The sequence below is a fragment of the Saccoglossus kowalevskii genome, chromosome 21 (genome assembly GCF_978046115.1).
Source record: "Saccoglossus kowalevskii chromosome 21, keSacKowa6.1, whole genome shotgun sequence".
Lineage (NCBI taxonomy): Eukaryota > Metazoa > Hemichordata > Enteropneusta > Harrimaniidae > Saccoglossus > Saccoglossus kowalevskii.
The window spans coordinates 16,646,767-16,667,493 of record NC_140661.1 but is presented as its reverse complement, the minus strand read 5'-3'; the positions used below and the strand labels follow the sequence as shown (position 1 = coordinate 16,667,493).

At 36.6% G+C, this 20,727-nt stretch overlaps 1 protein-coding gene across 1 annotated transcript; it reads right to left on the bottom strand.

Moving 5' to 3' along the window:
* Positions 1-9,138: 9,138 nt before the first annotated feature.
* LOC144343700 (uncharacterized) lies at positions 9,139-16,211 on the bottom strand. The gene is made up of 3 exons (XM_078006122.2): positions 16,027-16,211; positions 15,806-15,934; positions 9,139-9,756 (listed from the first exon to the last, which is right to left on the bottom strand). The coding sequence occupies exons 1-3, from the start codon at positions 16,070-16,072 to the stop codon at positions 9,491-9,493; spliced, it is 441 nt and encodes a 146-aa protein (XP_077862248.2). The 5' UTR covers positions 16,073-16,211; the 3' UTR covers positions 9,139-9,490.
* Positions 16,212-20,727: the final 4,516 nt, after the last annotated feature.

Below are 20,727 nucleotides of genomic sequence, written 5' to 3'. Positions count from 1 at the left end.
TTATACGTGCACTTGAACTTTTGACGAAATTATTGTGGACACACGATATACATAATGGGAAGAAAAAATCCCAACAAAATTAAAGTATTATGTTAATGCGATTATGTTGAAGTTCAGTCGATACTTTGCGAATGGTAAGCCAACATCCGCTGTTCCAACATTCGTTCACCGCAAAGTAAACACCAAAAGTATAATTTAACTCTGCGTGGAAGATTTGTACAATAAACCATTTGGGGAGTTCCGTTGCGTATGATGTGCTGTCTGATTACGTCAGCAAGTTGTAGCCTCGTTCGAAGTTCCATCGCGCACTGTCACCATCTCGAGCACACAAACAAATTTAGCCAAATGAATGCAATAGGCGCCGAATGATAATAGTCACACATGAGTTGATCGGGGTTCAAGATTGCGCCATAGAGGACTTGGACGCCATCTCATCAAAATGAATCTAAACAAACATGCTCACTAAAACTATTTTCAGTCCATTGGTGATTACCTAATTATTGAATAACATTTTTGAAAGTGTTGTATCACGATAAGCTTCCTCGCTTATCATAATTTGTGAAACAATCCAAACAAAATAGCGCCGCCCATGGACCAGTGTACACAATTTTCAAGCTTCTTTCCCGTATTCTGCCCTATGTATACATACTTACTCTAGACTAGTTTTGATAACAAATCAGACAACGTGTAAGTAGGAGATTAAGTACTAGTATCTCGAGGTTTACGTTGATATCATAGCAACTGTAACACATATTTTTTAAATGTTTTATGCAATTTTGATATCGCTACCCTTCAAAACACCCGGTTACATACTAAAAAGCAGTCAAAGAAGTGAATTGCAATGAGTTCTCTGAAATGTTCGATTATATAGTGTCCGTTCCCGCTGTCGTGCTCACTCTCTGGCACTGAATTACTCAGTTGCAATGTCTCGCGAGATTTCCAGTGACCCGCGATAAGAATATCGCGCAATGGACAGTTGCTTCGATCGACCATCTTATAGTAAATTGTATTATATCGTATCATGTTGGTTCGTTACATCACAATAGTTCTTGTTTCATTTATTGGGGGCGATATAGTCCATAACAGCCTCAAACAGTATGACCAACCGTATCCAACTATATGTCTGGCACCAATCATCACCTTATCAGCGTCGTATGAGTATCCCTGGAGTGAGATAACCTCCTAACAAAAGAGCGCATAACACCTTCCCGATAATTCCTTGTAGGGAAGCATTTTTATATGCAGAAAATGATTCCCTTATCAAGTTGAACAACTTATTCTGACGATGTTTCATCGTGAATTAGCTCAATTTGTGAAACAACCAACAAAAATAGGGCCGTACATAGGCCGAAAGTACAGCATTTACCTACTCCCGCAAAGACATTTAGTATGTTTGAGTTGAATTCAACTTCCTGTGTTATTTGTAGTTTCTCAAACGAGACATTAAAGTGCATGTGAAATTACCACCTACATATATATGTACATGTATATATAATATATATAAAACTCAAAACTGATGTATTTGTTTTCTGTTGCCCTGAAATGAATATAATTTGCAAACAATTAAAATTAAATAATCGAGTAAATAAAAAAAAGGTTCCGAGTTGTAGCATCGACCCCATCCTATATTTTTATCGACTGTTTCAGGCTTTATGATATCTCCCGGAGTAGAACTACGCCACCAAACGTCAAAGCGTACTTTGAAACATGAAAACAAAAACATTTAAATGTACAAAACGCTTTGGTATTCTTCTATTTCTCTTTCCAAAGATGATTTTCACATTGATTTAATATGTATCAAACAGAATGCAAACTCAAAATATGCTATTGTAAGCCACGATGACAGGTCGTGTAATTAATATACCGACGAGAAATGGGTCCGAACGTCTGCATAAATGAATCAAGTTGTTACCGCAGCGTAATATTTGTCGTCCAACATTATTTAAAAATAGTTTATTTTAGATAAATAAAAGACAAAAGACAATATTTTGGATCTTGAGGCGTTATACAGAACTGCGCCACAGTACCACAGTAACGTGTTTACATTGTGCAGCAATGTATCCTGGTGACGTCACTAGGATACTTCTTGTATGCAAATGACGACTCACGAGGAGCCTCGTCGTGAAATGCAATAAATGTCTGCAACTTTGAGTCACCCTAAAAAGAGCCTGGATGTAATCTTCCAGACTTCAGCTGAATTTTTAATTTCGACCCCGGATTGCGTATAGTATTTTCAATGGCAATCATATATTAAAACAGAATTAAATATAAACGAAGCCAAAGAAAGTGTAATTCTAAACGCGTGGTAAAGAATACGTAACTAATTCTCGCAGGATTAATATGTTTGTTTTTCAAGCGATCTGTCAATAGTGGTCGGGAATGGTCCAACATTTTGTTAAATGATATATTACGAGGAACGTGTTATGAGTGGCTATTGTGTGATGGCTGCCATGATCAACAGTTTCTGCAATCTGATTGGAGCCGACAGCTGTGTCGGATATAACAGAATACTTGAAGTACAGCATTGTGTGAGGCGTAGCTGCTTCCGAGTGTATCCGTCGGCGAGGGCGCAATAACTATCGCCGACCATATCAGGTTATATGTGCGTGAGTACGTGCTTACAATGTGTATCTGATGAATATTCACGACATTATCCTTAAACTCGTTCCACCATAACATCTCGCACATACCAGTAAACCTGAGCAACATCTTCAGTTTCCGATAGACCATCTAAACAAAACACTTCAACGGGATTGATTGTCATGCATGAAATCGATGTTTCAGCGCCCTCTACCAACTTTATCATGTCCGTTAACGGACTATGTATTGTCGCCGGAGGGCACCATGACAACGCGCATGTCTGTTGCGATACGCGCTTCTCATTGCGGAAACGCCGAGACCTCACAGATCACTTTCCCGGAAGTCGAAGCTGCGGCGTTTCGTATGCGCGCATACCGTTTTGGGGTGTAACATAAAACAGGCACGCGTGATATATTATGCTTCTGGGTGTACCAATCGACGTCACGAAAATAAAATTCTCTTCTATCTACCGAATATCTGTACAATTACATGTTTGTCTTTTATGACAAATTAGGCGTATGTCTGCATCCCAGGCTCGCTACTTCCGGGAAAGTGGTCTATTGGTCAATCGGTACCGCATGCAGCCCTGTTATCAGAAGATTGAGTTCAATGCACGAATACAAAAACAAGCATGCGTGTGACTGAGGCATGTTCAATACCACATTTGTATGGATCATCTAAACAAACTCTCAATGATTTTACAAGTGAACGTTATACGCGTAACTGAAATACAAACGCATACGATGCACAATTCACTTACCATGCCACCGAGCTCTTTTACAAGCTACAACAGCACGTATATTCAAGTATATTCATTTTGGGGGTATTATAATCGTAATATTATTGCACACATCCGCGTCATTTCCCTATTATCGCGTAATAATGGTCAGTATGTCGTCCTTTTTACCCTAATTACATTTCTAAAATTAACACAACGCTGCAAGATGACTGATTGTAACCATGGAAACCCGGGTAACTACGTGATTGATCTATTCTGGAAGCTATGAATATATTCCGTACATTTAGAGGTTTTAGCACAATAAGTGTGAATATTCTTCAGGGGGAATATTTGACATGCATGCAGCCACCGAAATAATCCATTGCGGACTCACCCAGTACTGATGATACGAATTAAAACATGCAGTATTTGTAACTGTTTCACGTCGTGCTGTAATCACATTTGTACCGGTGTTGTCCTGTGGTAGTACAAGTGTTTTCCGCTCTCTGTGCTTTCTTTCTACTGCAATCGTCAAAAAAAATGCACAGGACAATTTTACAATGTACATTCGAGCACCAGGTTACAATCAACTTGAATTTACTATGAACCTATTTACTGGCACAACAGTTGTACAGTGAGATCACTAAATAAAACCACAAAACAAAACAAGATGAACAACATGAATAAACAAAAAAATTACAAAACATTAAATTACAAAACTGCATTTACAAACATTTACAAAAAACAACAACATACAATACAATCATGACTGCACTTCTGCTATATTATGTTGATGTCTTATTTTTAAGCATGTTTTGACTTTTTGTGTTGTTCATATTTCAGACATGACATTAGATGTAAACTAGATAAACCGGGCCTTACGCCACCACCTCATTTGTCTAGTATGTGAAACGAATAAATGGCCTTTATTAGTTTTTCGATTACAATCATACAACATATCATAATGTATGTATAAATGCACAATTCGTCAGTACAGATTAAATATTTAGAAGGAAAAAAAAAATCGGTCAAACCGTCGCACCAAAGATGTTGCGGATAAAGTTATGGCGTTTAAAGGCATAACCACCCTTTTATGCTATCGTATCCCTATGAACACTCTATGCATCATCCATGATTACACTGATGTCAACGTAAAATCCCCCACATGACAGTAAATAAAACAAAAACTATACTATGTGTGTGTATTGTTTATCACCAATAACAATGAAGTTACGAGGGAAATTGTCAATTGTTTTTTTTTATTCTGATATAGTATAGTGTTGCTATACACACAAGGCATAATCTTCGTTGTCGAACAGTAAACTAAACTAAGATGAGTACGCTGTTTGAAATCGAAACTTGAAACGAATGCATATCAATAGTTTTGACATGGAGTTGGTGCTGTGGGAACTTTTACATTCAGTGAGTGAACTTCATTTCCACTACTTCACCTGAAGTAAACAAAGGAAAGCGTTCGATTAAGACGCAAACGTGGCGCACAATTTCCAAATGTTAAAGACATTCGAACGTGTCCGTAACACTCTCGAACACGTCCGTACGACGTTTTAATTCTATTGTTTTCGGTGTCAAAATTGTGATATTTCAAACTGCGCATGCACAGACACAGTGTTTTTTTCGAAATGCATACTAATTAGGTAACTTGTCACTGGCAATTTGGGGCAATAGTACTATAGTGAAATATCTGAGTCAACGATCCTCTGCATTCTCCACGAGTTTTGTAACTTGCTAGGACAAGGTTAAAGAAGAAACCCGTGGTTACCAACAGACGCTGGACTCTGATAAAAAAAATATGTCTCAAAAACACTTTTACATCAGTTTTTCGATTATTGTTTCAGCTCTTAACGATATAATTATTCGATTTCAAACTGCCATGTTTTAACTGAAAATGTTTTTTTGTCATTGCTCATGAATATTAATTAATGCAACATAGATAATTTTTTCAGCCAATAGTGCAATGTAACACTCCCTCGAGTGTGGTTCTAAAACGTTTTTTAAAAGAATTAACTCTTATGCAGAAATGTTGACGTTAAAAAACGTTTTCTATGTCAGTCGAGAAACCATCCATTCTCAAATGTGGCCCCGACTTGAAGGAACTGAGGAACTGTGTTAACGTTATCTTTATCATGGGGTTTCTTGTAGGTTTCAATTAAGATCACCTCGAAGGCGTTGGTATACCATACCTGGTATAATGAGTACTTTCAATCGGTCTCATTAATCAGGATCCTCCTGCACTTTCTCAAACTGTTGAACATCTTTGTTTAAAAAGCGGCGACCAGATGATGTGTATAGCATATTCTAAACGAGGTCGGACAAGAGTAGTGTACATTTAAATAATAACATGTTTGTGAGGGTAATATCACGATTTGTTGCCCGCCCAAGGGATGATGGTCATGACCAACAGCCCGTGGGCAGACGCAAATCGTGATATTGCCCGAATGACCATGTGTTATTTATTTTATCACATCGAACAGACATCCACCATGACAATCACAGCTACCATACATCACTCACACCCGCTCTCCTACAAAATAGCAATACTTATTTTTGAAGTATACAATATTTTATTTAATCTATTATAACAAGTTTCACATTACTGAATAATACACATACACTGTTTGCTGAAAAAACAACGAAATACACTCAGTAAATGTTATTTTCAGCCATGGATACTCTTTTCAGTAATCGTGATACAGCAGTGTGAATCACTCAATTTATCGAGAATAACATTTTTTAAATGAATTGAGAAATTCTCAAACGCAAGTTATTTGATCACTCTACAGATAGAAATGTCAGAGTGCCGTGTAAGTGACTAAAGTTCCTTTAAAACCTTGAAAGCAACCCCGAAAACAACAGCGGCCGGGGCAGCACCAGTGCAGCGAACGACAATTTGTTATGCGCAGTATCGTTGCGCAGTAGTTTCAGTGACGTCATCCATGTGATATACCCATGTAATATCCACTTGGCGGGCAATATACCATGTAATATCCATTTTTATTCAATGTCATGTGACCGATTCTCAACCAATCACAGCATGCGAAACAACAGTGAGATGTGATAACAGGATATAATCACCGGGCCATTGGGAACATCGAATGATAGTTCCATAATATATAAAGTATTATGCATAAAGTGTAGATATCATAAAAGATGACCAGATATATGGCTCTAAAAAATTCTTCATTGACACAAAAAAGCAGACGTAAATTAAATGAATAAGCAATGGCGTTCGAAAGGGCAACTGTATTTGGCTGTGTATTTTGTAGCCATTTAAACTCATAGTAAATGTGTAAACACAATATCGGAAGCTGAAAGTGGCGTGACATCCATGGCCGCCGTTGACGTCATCAAATCGCTTCGCAGCTAGAGGGCCCGACTGATAAAATTGATCATCACCCCATACTCGATATTGTTTTATGTCATGAAATATCAGATTTGTTGACTTCGTTACTTATCAACAACCAAAACAATTCTCTGCGTATTCCCTTAATACTCGTATGATATTTCTGAACGTACTCTCTGGAGACTGGACCGTTTTATAAAACACAATACAATACAATGCGATGTGCATTTAATATTGTTGTTTCATGTAGTACTCGTAGCAAATCCCAGAGTGCGATGAAAGAATCATTTAAACACTTGATTAAAAATCCAGCTGAATACATCTTGATTTAGCCTTGAATGTGAAGCATAAAATAACGTAAACGACGATTTCCGCTAATAGTAAAACAGTTTTTAATAACATTTTATTGTGAGACATTTTGTGAAACTTATTAAAGTCCTTAATTAATCAATTGAAATTATTTCATAAAACCGTCCCCACTTGATGACTGTATTGTAATTACAAATATTAATAAAAAAAATCGCTCTGTGCACTACAAAACCCAAACGTTCGTATTACATTTGGCTAGTAGCGAGCAAGATCGGATTCTGAAAAAAAACACGTTTTGCAAGAGGCTGATCCGAAAATCTGTCTTAGCTTAGGGTGACACATACACTGTCAATCGCATTTGATGTATTCCTGTTTTAATTCGTTGCCTACGTACAGCCACTGAGATGATTAAGTATTTTGTAACACAATATTGTTATTCCCATTTGGGCTAAACTGGAGCCTATTCCGCCCCCTCTCTCTAAATCGAATATTAAGGTGAAATCGACTATACTCATAACTGAAATAAATTTACCCACTGTCTTCACAAATGGTTCAATTTCAAGAACGTTATCATAACAATAAATGAGTTTTGTTATGACAAATATTCAGCTATTTTGTTATAAACTAAAGCAATTAACAAATTATGTATGTATTTCCAAGGATTATGATTCCCATTACGTAAATTATAACATCCGCCAGTGTCCCATATGAGCCCCATGCTTTGTTATGCGCAACCAAGTTGCACAGTAATGCCACCTCTTTGCACACTAACACCGATTTACGTAGCGATAGCGATGATAGAGACTTCACCGAGTTACACTGTGACATCAATATTTCTTTAATATAATACCTTTGGCAGTAACTTGAAAATTTATTTGCAGTTTCTTGGAGGAAATACTAAATTTGCCTAGATGAATGGACACGGGCTAGTTCTGAGTGGTACTTCGACGACCCATAACGTATGGGGGTAACAACCTTTGATATGAATTTAAAGTTCCACCAGTATATATTGGTATTTATTATTATTATTATTATGATGTACTATAATTCAGTGTGTTATTTCATCATCTGCTAGGATCATGTATTAGTGGCCAGTAGTGAAATGGATGGATGATCGCAAGTCCTTCGATAACACTGATACATGTGGTCTTCTGTCAGCTACGCCAGTCATTAAAATTAACGCATGTTAGGCCTTGATAGTAATGCCGCTCCTTTTCTTGAAAGTGTAGGTGCTACCCTGGGCATCTTTGGCAATCTTTAGTCCCCCTCCAGTTTTTGACCTTGCAGGGTTTGTACAGTCATTACCAATAACAAAATCTCACAAAGTCCAATGGCCCTGACCTTGCTTATCCACATCTGTTTTGGCGAAAATTTGTATAATGCTACTTCCATATAATATACTGGAAACATTTCTAGCATTAAATAGGCTATACTATAGTAATGCTACCATATGCAATACTATATGGACATATGTAATACTACAGTTTGATACCGCACATAACAGAGTAGCTTCATGATTTAGAATTTAAGTGAGGAAGTGTTCCCATGGTTATTATCATTCTATTAAGCGTACTAATATAATCACCCACTATTTCTAATTTAAACCCAAACAACGTGAAATGTAAACACCGCATGTCGACTGTCAATAAATATTACGTCATGAATATTAACAAATTATGGTATGATGTTATTATACTATCAGTAAAGCCAGGGAAATCTTTATTAAATTACTGGTTGAAAACAATATCATAATATCGGTAAATTTTATTTATCATGGTCAGTTATATCAGGTGGTCAAATTATAATATTATCAGTTAAACTTATTATCGTTTTTTATTACATTATCGGCCAAAAGTTATTACAAGTTGTAAAAGACGCGGCGCAAAGATCGAATCTTAAGTACACTCTTGAAAACAAAACTTATTCACCAGTTCATTGACATCAACAGTTATCGGTGACCATGTGTACGTGAGCCAGAATCGTTTTTCTGTCTGGAATTAAATGACACAAGTGTATGTGTTGTTACTTCATATGTCGGAACTGACATAATAGAATTATCTAATTATAATAGAACAGTGTTTGTAAAACATTATCTATACCATATTTTTTTCATGTCATCAACTAATGATTCGATTTATTGAATCTTGTAATTATTAAATAATCGGAAGAATAAATATGAAAGAATACAATTTTATTGACCAAGTGATAGTTTCTGCTACGTTCAGTTTGTATCGTAACATAATCAACAACCCAACATGTACAACGACAATATAACGGTAGTTATTAAAATAAAATAATAACACACATGTAAATAACGGTACCGGTGTTGATGAATAAACTCAAATGTAATCCCATACATTTAAACAACTTGCATATTGAGCTGAATATCAAATACGTATATTTTCATACATTTTAAACCAATTAGCTGATTAGCCGATGAGTACATACATCTTTTTTCTGTTTACATGGAACTTCATTCGGGATTAAAATAGAAAAAAAATCTATGTATATATGCGATTTGTTCACAAGTGCGGTGCAGGTCTAGCTCTGCTGGTACCCGTATCCCTGATATGCTCCATCGTCGTTTCTGTTAACATATCTGAATTTTTGTGTTGATTTATAAGCATCTTCAAGAAGGCTAAGGCGGCTGAGTGGTCGGAGTTGAATTGTTTTGACGATCGGATAGGTGACTGGAGGTCGAGTTTGCTGGCGATAGCGCCATCCCGTTTACCATAACGAAGAGTGGGATTCATCCCTGAAGTCAGGATACGGCGCGCAGCGGCTAAATCTGAAACATACAAGGAAAGAGTTATTAGAATCGTCGATTTTCTTTTTCAAGCCAGAACGTTCACCTGGAATAGGGTAAACTCTTATCACCGATTTGTACGCTATGATTCGGTGATCTTATTTGAGTTTTAACGTGAACTAGTGACCCATGGCTCCAATAAACAATTTTATAATCAGCATATATAGGTGTGTATAGACAGGTTATCAGAGATTATTTAAACAGTCGTTTTTCATAATTGTAACATATTTCGGAGCTTTCTCGAAATGGGATTGCTAAAACATCAAAATCAACAGTAAAATTGTAAAATGTAACTGATTTGTTTCAATCTGTGAATTATGCATATCCACTTCACTTTTAAACATCTGCAACATTCACACTTTCTGTATGCTCTTGTAAATCAGAAATCAAACAAAATAAGACTATTAACGTTTGGTCAGTTTCCTATGACCGTTTTTTACTATGAGTTTATCTAGAAAAAAAATATGCAAATCACACTGCTGAACACACAAGTATTTGTAGTGTACTCCATACATCATTACCTCATTGCATGGTAACATACACAAACGTGGTCTTTTTCTGAACGAGACGCACTTTTTCATAACAGGTTTTAAAATAAACCAAGAGATGATAATCATTCAGCTCACCAAAATATTGTTGATTTGGTTTTATTTATTCAGCTTATCAAAAACATGATTGTTCGTTTTATAAACAGTTTTATTTTTTCAGCTCGTGGCAACCTTGTTTATCAATAAAGTGGTTTTGAATTTTAGCTTATCGACAATTTTGGTTAATATTGATCTTCGATTGAATGGTTTTGATTTTTCAGCTTATCGAAAAAGTACTTAATATTGTTTGATTATATTTGTTTGAAATTGTTTGTTTATTTTCATAAAAATATCAAGACACTTCTCCACCAGGTTTATGTTGACTGGTCTCGTTTTAGACATCTGTTAACTACGACCAGTATCGGGTCTTGTCAATTGTGCACTGGTCGCTATTTTAATTATTGATTTTGCAAAAAAAAAAAAAACATTTTGATTGATCTATTCCAATACAGCCAGACAAAGATTATTGAAGCTAATCTAAATTGAACCTTTTTTTGTGTTATTTTGTATACTGTCCGTTAAATATACTAAAATTGAATTTTTCAATAATTTTTCAAAAAAACAAATTGTAGAAAACTGTATAGAGACATTTCCCACACACATAAATACTTAATAACGCCTTATTCGTTATGCAAAACAAACGCAAATATGCAAATCCATTAAACGTGGCAGTGTTTTCGAATCCATCGCAGATCTTTAAAGCTTTACGGGCTATGAGTGTACAGTGTTTACAATGCACAACATTTATTTAAAATCAAAGAGAGTCTAAACAGGTGCATCTCACACGTAACTTTGCAATAGTGAAAAAAAAACAAAAAAAAAAAGATTTTCGATTTAATGAATGAATGTTATGCCGATAAAAGAATTTGACCATCATACATCTTTGCATTTTTGCCCTAGTATGTCAATACAAAAATACATACATATTGCATCATTTGATGATTAAATTAAATAACAAATTTCTCCGCATTTCAATGTGACTCGCTAATGTGATTTCTAATGAATAGTAGTAAATGTCTACGGATAGTTGATGGAACAGTTGATAGTAGAACATCACACATAGAATCGAGTGAACTTGAAATCTAGTAACGTTCACTTATAAATTCCATGATGTACTTTGCAAACAAATTCGTTCTCAATTTGTCGCTCAATTACGTACTAACTCGAATTGATAGTTTCCATTAAAAATGTCAAAATTCGGGTTATCGTATTTTAACGTATACATACATCTACTGGCCTTACAGCTAAAACCTTGTAAACTCTATTTGCATTTGTTTCTAATTGCTATTGTTTCCATTAGAACTCGCAACAGAAATTTGTCATATAATGTTGATTTACAACAACACTCGAGCCTCAGTTAAACATACAATAACGCTGCACAATAATACAGGAAAGCGTACAGGGAAAGAAAGTGTTTCATTCTGTTATCACACTATTAGTACTGTCTAATCTAATTTCCGTTTAAGTCCTTTGCAGAATGTAATTAAGTTGGAAACAGCTTTATACGAAGTCTTAATAGTCTTTCAAGTGGTTGAGCGGACACAGAATAGGAATATATATAAATTGGTATGATACGGCAATCGTTCTGAGCTTGAGCTAACAGTTTGATTTAATACTGCGAATATTAATTTTGTAATTAAGATTTTATATCAAGACGTTGTTGTCCTTCCTAATTTTAATAAACCTCATATGGTAATATGCCCGTAAATTCAAGAGTCTAATTGTATGGAGCTTTACTGTCATTCGCGCCATCTAGCGGCGAAACGCTCATGTGACGTCAAAATAATGGATGAATGTTTCGATGATATCATTATCTATGAATTATGCATCTGTTTTAGTTGTGTCGACGTCGTTTTTCATTTACCGCAGGCAACAACCGATTAATCTATATCGATTCGGTTAAGGATTAGATAACAGTTGGGTGAGATTGTTCGTAAACTACACACAATCCAAAGACATTTGGGTCATTGTAGTGATCAGTGAGAGGCTTTTTTAAACATTTTGAGTAACATACAACGACTGACTTAATTAATTATTCGCTAATTCAATGTTTATTACACCGATAGCCAGGTGTGATTAATTACAATCTAGTGAATATTCAATCGTGTATCATTCACAAAACGTGATCTTGAAAGTTAGTTAGGAAATATTCATGAAATTTGATGATCAAATCTGCTAAAATGTTAGCCAGTGTAGTTTACAGTTTTCACATACACTTAGGTATCACGGATTAAAATCGTGGCTATCCGAAACTCTACGATAATGCTAAGCGCATGGCTGTACGTGTACGCCACGCTAAGCGACAGGTTTATTTTAGGAAGTAGGCGGCACATATAATCCCCGTATTGCTCCCACGCTTCCGTTTCGCGGATTGAAAACGCTAACACTAACATTGAAATCGAAATTTGAGAAGCCATCGCGTTCACGACTTTGTGAGTGTCCTGATTATAACAGATTATGATTCTCTGACAGAAGATAATATCCAACATGTAAATAACCCCTGTACAAACAACCTATCTACAAACAACGTTTCAAGAACTGCTGACTGATTAAATCAACATCAATTAGTTGACGTGCAGTAGTGTTAGTTTTGTTCCCCGATATTCAACAATAAGCAAATACAATACAGTAGGTATTTAGAGAAATGGACAAAATATAAAATAAATATGTATTTTACATCCAACTGCTTACAGTAAGAAGTCCAAAATAGAAGAATGTGTTAGTCAGTTAAAAATCTCTTTCTATCAATTCTCAAACTTTCATTTCAACAATTTGTAGACAATACAATGCAATGTATGACTTCGTTCTCAATTTTAGTTAAAGATGCGTTATAGATTAAGTGCATTTGAAGACTGAAATTATGTTTTATTTTACACATTTCTCAAGTACAGGTACAACACACTTCGCATTTTTCTTTGTTTTTTAGTGAGCAAGTCACTGATTTATGTGAACTGTTCAATTGTTTCGATGGAGAGTCAGTACCTAAACATTTGGAGGCACCGTGCAGTGATCGATCGTTTGTCAGTGAATGGCTTATCTGTGTGTTTGTCCAGGATATTAACATGCCGGATAAGTATACATATCGTTTTGTTTTTTTTCAGTTTCAGGAAGATATTGGAAAACGTTCACTTACACTACATGTGCCCTGCGAAACTCACGGTGGAGGGAAAGAAAATATGGTCGCACATTGACTTGGTAAAGCTACGCTTTCGACCATTCCTACAGCTTTATCAGAGTCCTGTGACGATTTTCTGAACTATTTATTGCATTAATTGAAAGATCGGTGTTTGTGAAACATAATATGTCTTTAACTAAATATACAACCAATGGAAAGGTACACATATAGAGTATTTTGATGTACACTGATGGAAACGTAGAATGACGTGAAGTGGTTAAATGCTAACAAACACAAACCAACACAGATAACGTAAAGAGATAAACAGATGCATCTGTCAATGATGTAGCGCGGTCAGGCATAAACATGATTACGTGCAAACTAGTATAGAACGCATACGTTGCGCTTCCAACACAAAAGGCTATTCCGACATAGTGATCACGTTTCACCCCACGGTGTTGTTACTGGACATGTAATAACAACTGCATGTTGTCATCGCCTAAACAATTGTATGGACGGTGTTTTTCCTGCGCTTGCGCAGTACACGAGTCGGGGGAATACGTCGTTTTCTTCTTTTGACGAATCTAACAATGTGATTAATGAAAATATTTAGAGAGAGTGCTAAGGAAATCAATACTGTGACACACAGAGCAATGTAAAAGTTTTGGATTTAACAATCGTTTTAAATGCGCAATACGCGCATGGTTTTACAATATAACTGGTGTTCGTGCATTTTTTTATACAGTTTTTACAATTATTATATTTTCAGTTATATTCTTTTTTATATTCTTATCTTTGCATTATTACAAAACTTAGCTAACCTACGATTGAGATTGGGTATACTTGATAAGGTCAGCTGACAGAATACGCCCACCACACACACACATGCGATTAAACATCTGTCCATAGAAATATGACATGACACATTGGTTCGGGTTGAGTGGGTTTCTATGGCAGCGTTCCTCCAGGCACAACTGGGAGGTTGCTTCCAACCCGAAATGTTTAATCAGAATTGTCTAGTGCAGTTATTCTGACTAGCGAGGCTTGCAGATGATCGCTGGTTCAACAAATTTTAAATCAGACTCATTTCACCAGACAAGGCATATGGAACAAATCAGATGCGTTTGCATTCAGAGTAATCGTCATATCAGCCACAATTTAACATGCAATATTTTTATAAGAGATGAAATTGTTCTGTTTACATGTCACATTACGTCATAAAATTGTCACTCATTATTAATATTAAAAACAACAACACTAATTATAAATAATTGTATATGTATATTATTTTAACACTGAATCGTAGTCGCCCATATAGATGTCCCATGTATTTCAAAGCAAAAGTTCATAATTTATATTGAAACTCAAAAATATTAACTTTGAAATATAGTTGAGTTAATGATTTTGATTCTAAATTCCTTCCGTTAATGACCAACGAGCGTTAGCAAACACACAATTGGAACTATTTCGGGATAATTGGATTCGCTTAAAATGTGCTACTGTAGGGTAGTATTGTTCTTAATTTCCTCATTTCTGATATCAATACAAGAAATTATCAGAAACAAATCTAAAACGAACAAATAAAATATTTTTGTGAAAACAAACCATTACAGTAGCACATTTTAAGCGAATCCAATTATCCCGAAATAGTTCCAATTGTGTTCAAATAAATTATCTAGTCTATTCATGTTATTGGGAATTTAATTAAACGCCTATATACTGCAATCATTTACTTGTTCAAAAATTGTGCTCTCATACTTTCGCAAAATACATGCCAGAACTGAGTGTTTTTGTTTTTTAATCGACTATTCGCGTCAGAGTTGGTATTTCCGTCTTTTTCTGAAAGCTTTTTGCAGATTAACGTAATTAAGCTCAACGTTTTCGTTATTGTATGGTTTGATCGAAGCCCCTAACTAAGAGATCTGAGCATGAAACCATGAGACCACCGTAAAGTTTGAAATATCAAAATCATTCTATGTCGTGATTTAATGCAGCTACTGTTACCAAGATTATTATTATCGAGATTGTGTCTTATTTTTTTTTTAAATTACTATTAAAGTGCTATTCTTTGCGTTTAGTTGAGCCTGTAAAGATAGATAACCCAAATTGATTAAACTAATCGAAAATGCAAGAAAAATACTAATATTCATCGCGACAATCCATAAATTCGATACACGAGACAATTTATTGAAGTAGTGTTATCGTTAAATGTCCTGAACTTAACTACTGTACAGTGTGGAAGTCAACGACACATCACGGATGAACGTTATGTTAAACGTTTTTTGCAGCGGTTATTGTGCGTATAAAAACAAACTGAACTGAAACTCACCTTGCGGGCTGGTGCCACTGCGTTTAGGCCCTTTCTCGGACAGCACATGCGGTATATCAACCAGTAGAATCAAGATTAGTGCCAATAGTTTAAAACTCATCTTGCTAGAGGATATTCGCCACCGTCGTCCTACAATGCAATACATACAACGTATAAGAATATACACCAGAAACAATCCGGATTTTAAACGCATCGCATATAAAACAAACCTAATTCAATACCTGATAAATCGATCGGCATACGAAACACACCATACAGTAGTCGCATTATCCGAGCGATGCAATTTTACAAAAAAAAACGGCTGATCACAATACCGATCACAGTCCCCGTGCTTCAGAAATCCACTAAAAACGTCCTTCGAAGAAAAAACAACTCTTAACAACCAACAACGTCTCAATCGTTACGGGCATATACTGCTACTGATGATAATGATCAATTTGGAGCTTTTAAATAATTTATCCATCATGTATTATGTTTTATACATCCCAGAGCCCTCTGGGTAGTATGACGTGTTACGGGGGACTTACTTACAAGCGAAGTAAGTGTCGTTCCGGTTAGCTGACGTGATTTGACTACGTGTCTTCCGCGATGATGTCACGAGCGCTTACGAGAAGTAATTTCTCATACTGCCATTTTCAGCAGCAAAAACACCGACGACTTTTTTCAAATAAAAAACTAAACTAAACACATCACGTATCGCGGAGTGCGAGTGGTTACCGGGCGTCATTCACCGTATGCCGTGTATGATAGATGTGACCTTAACGAAGTTAAGTGGTAGCTACAAGAGCGACGTCACCATTCAGTGCAAAATAATGTACTTATTGAGTTTAAGTAATCAATTAAGGATATACTTCTTATATATTTATTAATAATTACCTCTACAATTGAAGAGATCAATACTATTCTTAGACACTCGTCGCACGCTTGTTATGAAGGCTACGTAAATTCTGTGTATTTTTCTGAATGTATACTAACGTGTTCACACAATTACATCTATCGTCTCTGTCTTCTCGGACATCATCCTTACAGTTTTCTGTATCAGGCAGCGTAGTCTAATGATTGAAAAATGTGGGCATGTAGGCATACACGTTAGTTAATTTAGTAATGCTTGGCAAAACAGTACATTGCCCACTGTTTATATTCCATCTGTCATCGACCAGCTACGGTGATTAGTTACAACAATTTGCTTTACCTCTAGGAATTGTTCTGAGAAGGTAAAACTTCTTCCGTTAAGTCGCATTGTTACTTGACATGACGGGAGCATGGAAATGGATCGGGAAACAAAGCATTCATTAGACTTAAGAGAACTCAACTAGCCGAGGAACATGGGTGGAAAAAATCAACACGTTGACATTATAATTTGGTTGTCTAGAAACGTTATGAGGACGATGTACAACGAGACCTTTAAAAGTGTGAAGGGGATAAGGTCAGGATTGAATGTGATTAGATGATTATGGGATTAAATGGAATGGTGAAGTGAGAAAAATGATGGCCATGATAAGACGTGGTGTATTTTATTTTGTGTGTGTGTATAAACAACTTCGGGCAATGACCGTTTATGTATCATATCCTGATTATGAATATTATATAAAGTGATAATACGATTCAACTGTTAATTCTCCTACTTTCAAACACGCGTCTCATCTTGTGAATCAATACTACATTAGAGACGCTCACGAATTGACCGAGTGCAACGCAGTCTCCGCACAGCACGCGTTGTATGAATCGCATTGTCTAATACGACACGGTGTGACCACTTTATCGCTTTCCCGGGGGTCACTCTATATTTAAACCTTACACCATGTGCGTTCTTGCTAAAAACAAATAATAGGCCCCTAGGGCTGGCAGCACATTGCCAAACATTACCCCCTGTTGCGGACGCACTGTCAATTTAGTACCCCCTAGAGCAGACATATTGAAAAAAAAACACCCCCTATTTCAGACATATATTGAGAACATCCTACTCCTATTGCGAGCATTCCCTGCCGTTTTTTTACTCAAGTGGGGTGTGATCAACTCAAACAAGCTGTTGACTAGGGCGGTGTATGGGAGTGGTTGTTGCAAAAGGGGGCCTACGGCGGGCGCAACGACTCTGTATGTGTATTTCTGTATGTGCCTCCCGCGCGGGCCCGCTTTAGAAGGCGAAAAACTACCCCTTTCCCCGCTAAATTTGGAACGCACATGGGGTAGTAACGGCATACAGAGTGACCCCCCCCGGGATCGCTTTATTGTCACACACCGTGATTTCTGTAATTGTAACGTCGATTCCGTATGTGCGAAAGCCTAACAATCTCGTGTTTTATGTAAAACAAACAACGCCATTATACACGCACTGTGTACGTCACGCGGGGTCCACGTCGAAATCGACGCGGCACGACGTCCACATCGCTTGAAAATTGTGACACGGAGATCGCGATATTGTCGCTTTATTGTCGCAAACCGTGATTTCTGTAATTGTAACGTCGATTCCGTATGTGCGAAAGCCTAGCAATCTCGTGTTTTATGTAAAACAAACAACCCCATTTATACACGCGCTGTATACGTCACGCGTCGTCCACTTCGAAATCGCTGCGACACGACGTCCACATCGCTTGAAAATTGTGACACGGAGATCGCGATATTGTCGCTTTATTGTCGCAAACCGTGATTTCTGTAATTGTAACGTCGATTCCGTATGTGCGAAAGCCTAGCAATCTCGTGTTTTATGTAAAACAAACAACCCCATTTATACACGCGCTGTATACGTCACGCGTCGTCCACTTCGAAATCGCTGCGACACGACGTCCACATCGCTTGAAAATTGTGACACGGAGATCGCGATATTGTCGCTTTATTGTCGCAAACCGTGATTTCTGTAATTGTAACGTCGATTCCGTATGTGCGAAAGCCTAGCAATCTCGTGTTTTATGTAAAACAAACAACCCCATTTATACACGCGCTGTATACGTCACGCGTCGTCCACTTCGAAATCGCTGCGACACGACGTCCACAACGCTTGAAAATCGTGACACGTAGATCGCGATAAAGCAGAACGAACATTCGTATTGGTGGGTACACAAATGTAGACAAATACGCGTTGACATTTATATTTTGATTGTAAACGAGACTCGCTATCTTAAGATACGCACTGTAAAAACGCCGTTCTCACATCATCTAAAACAATTTTAAATTACTATACTAAACACTGGAATCATTCCGCGTTTTGTTCCCTTGCTTTTATTACTTTACTCAGGATCTATGTCTTTTGCTATTGATTTGGGCTTTAATAATAAATATAATAATAAATTTAAAAAAAAATATTATTTTATTTTACATATACATACATTTAGTTTTTATCTATTGTCATATCTCCATGACAACAGTAGTCATTTATTAGGGTACGTCGTCTTCCTTGTTAATTAATTGCAACATATGTAGGAAGTCCTCACAAGTACTTTTGACGTCATTTGTAACTATGTTATTTTTTTTTCAAATATGAAGTCAGCAGATAAATCCTATTAGGATAAAAATCGCAACTTCAAACATCACCAGCCTCCGACAAAATACAAGTATATGAATTCTGTGTAGGTGGTACACAGTTAATCGAGGCGAGCATGTGGAGAACATATCCAGGCCACAATATATCGATGCTGCAACTGGATATCAACATTGTACACAGTTAGTAAAAGTAGTTGATTTCAACTACCATATTAAATGGTGTATTAAATCCTACTATCACCGTGTAATACGTGTTCCCATCTTTACCGGTGTTTCCAACTTCGTATGAATGATACATTAAAAGTGATTGTAGATTTGATTTAGGTCAGATCACAATTTCAACATCGTTTTTAAATCAATGACAAACTTATTAAATTATATCTAATTTAAATGACATTTTGTACGTAGGAAATGCATAAGTTAATGATGTCGGCCAAAATGACTATCATGACCTTGACAGGACTGTGTTGCCATCGCCCTGTTATTAACTAGAAAACGCCAAAAGTTCCACGGTTCACATTTAGTTTCGTTATGAACTCTGTGTCCATGCAACAAATCGCCTGTCATAGATATTGAAACGAAGGCTTCGGCAATGTATTACTGGTTAATTAAGTAGGTAGATGCTCGTATTTAATGTTTCACGACTTTTTAATTTCTATGGATCTTAGTATTGTGACTTGCAGTTGGGCCTCCAATATTGTTGTGTATCTAAAACGCTAATTAATTTCACAGAACCAATGTGCCAATATACTTTAGTAATGATAAGTTGTAGTTGCGCTTCGGAAATAATACTATATAATTACCAAATTTGCCAGCACTTTTAGACTGAATATTGTTTGGCAGTTTCCCCCTGATTTCTGAAAAGTGCATCACAAGCTTTGCACTTATACGAGCCGAACTTAAGCTGAACTATTTCTGAAAACAACTCGCATTCGCGGTCTTAGTAAGGATTGTACGCGTTCATATAACTGAACACATCATATCTTACTGCATTTTGGTGTACGTGTATGCTTGCCGTGAATTTAGTACCATCTCAATTAGCCAGCGAGTTTGGTGACCAACCTTAAACCACATCAATTTCACCGTTCGTTTTCGCAAGACGACTTGTACTATGATAAGTCACTCCCCATCCAGATACCAAATAGAACCCCCTCCTCCATCACTCAAGTCGTACTGGCCCAATGGCAATTTAATGGACTATCCCATTAACGGCATTCAGTCCATGGCTACAAACCATGTGTCCGGTACCACATCGCTACTGAATTGAAATAATTGTAGACAACTGTGTTTTCACAAAAAGGAAACGCAGAAAACTGAGCCAAAATCACAATAATAAAGCAAAGCAAAATAATGATAACAAACAAACTCACTGTTTCATGCAGAAGAAATCGGGTCACTAAACATTGGCGGCCTATTGCATTGAGATGGGGCCCCTGTTACGTATA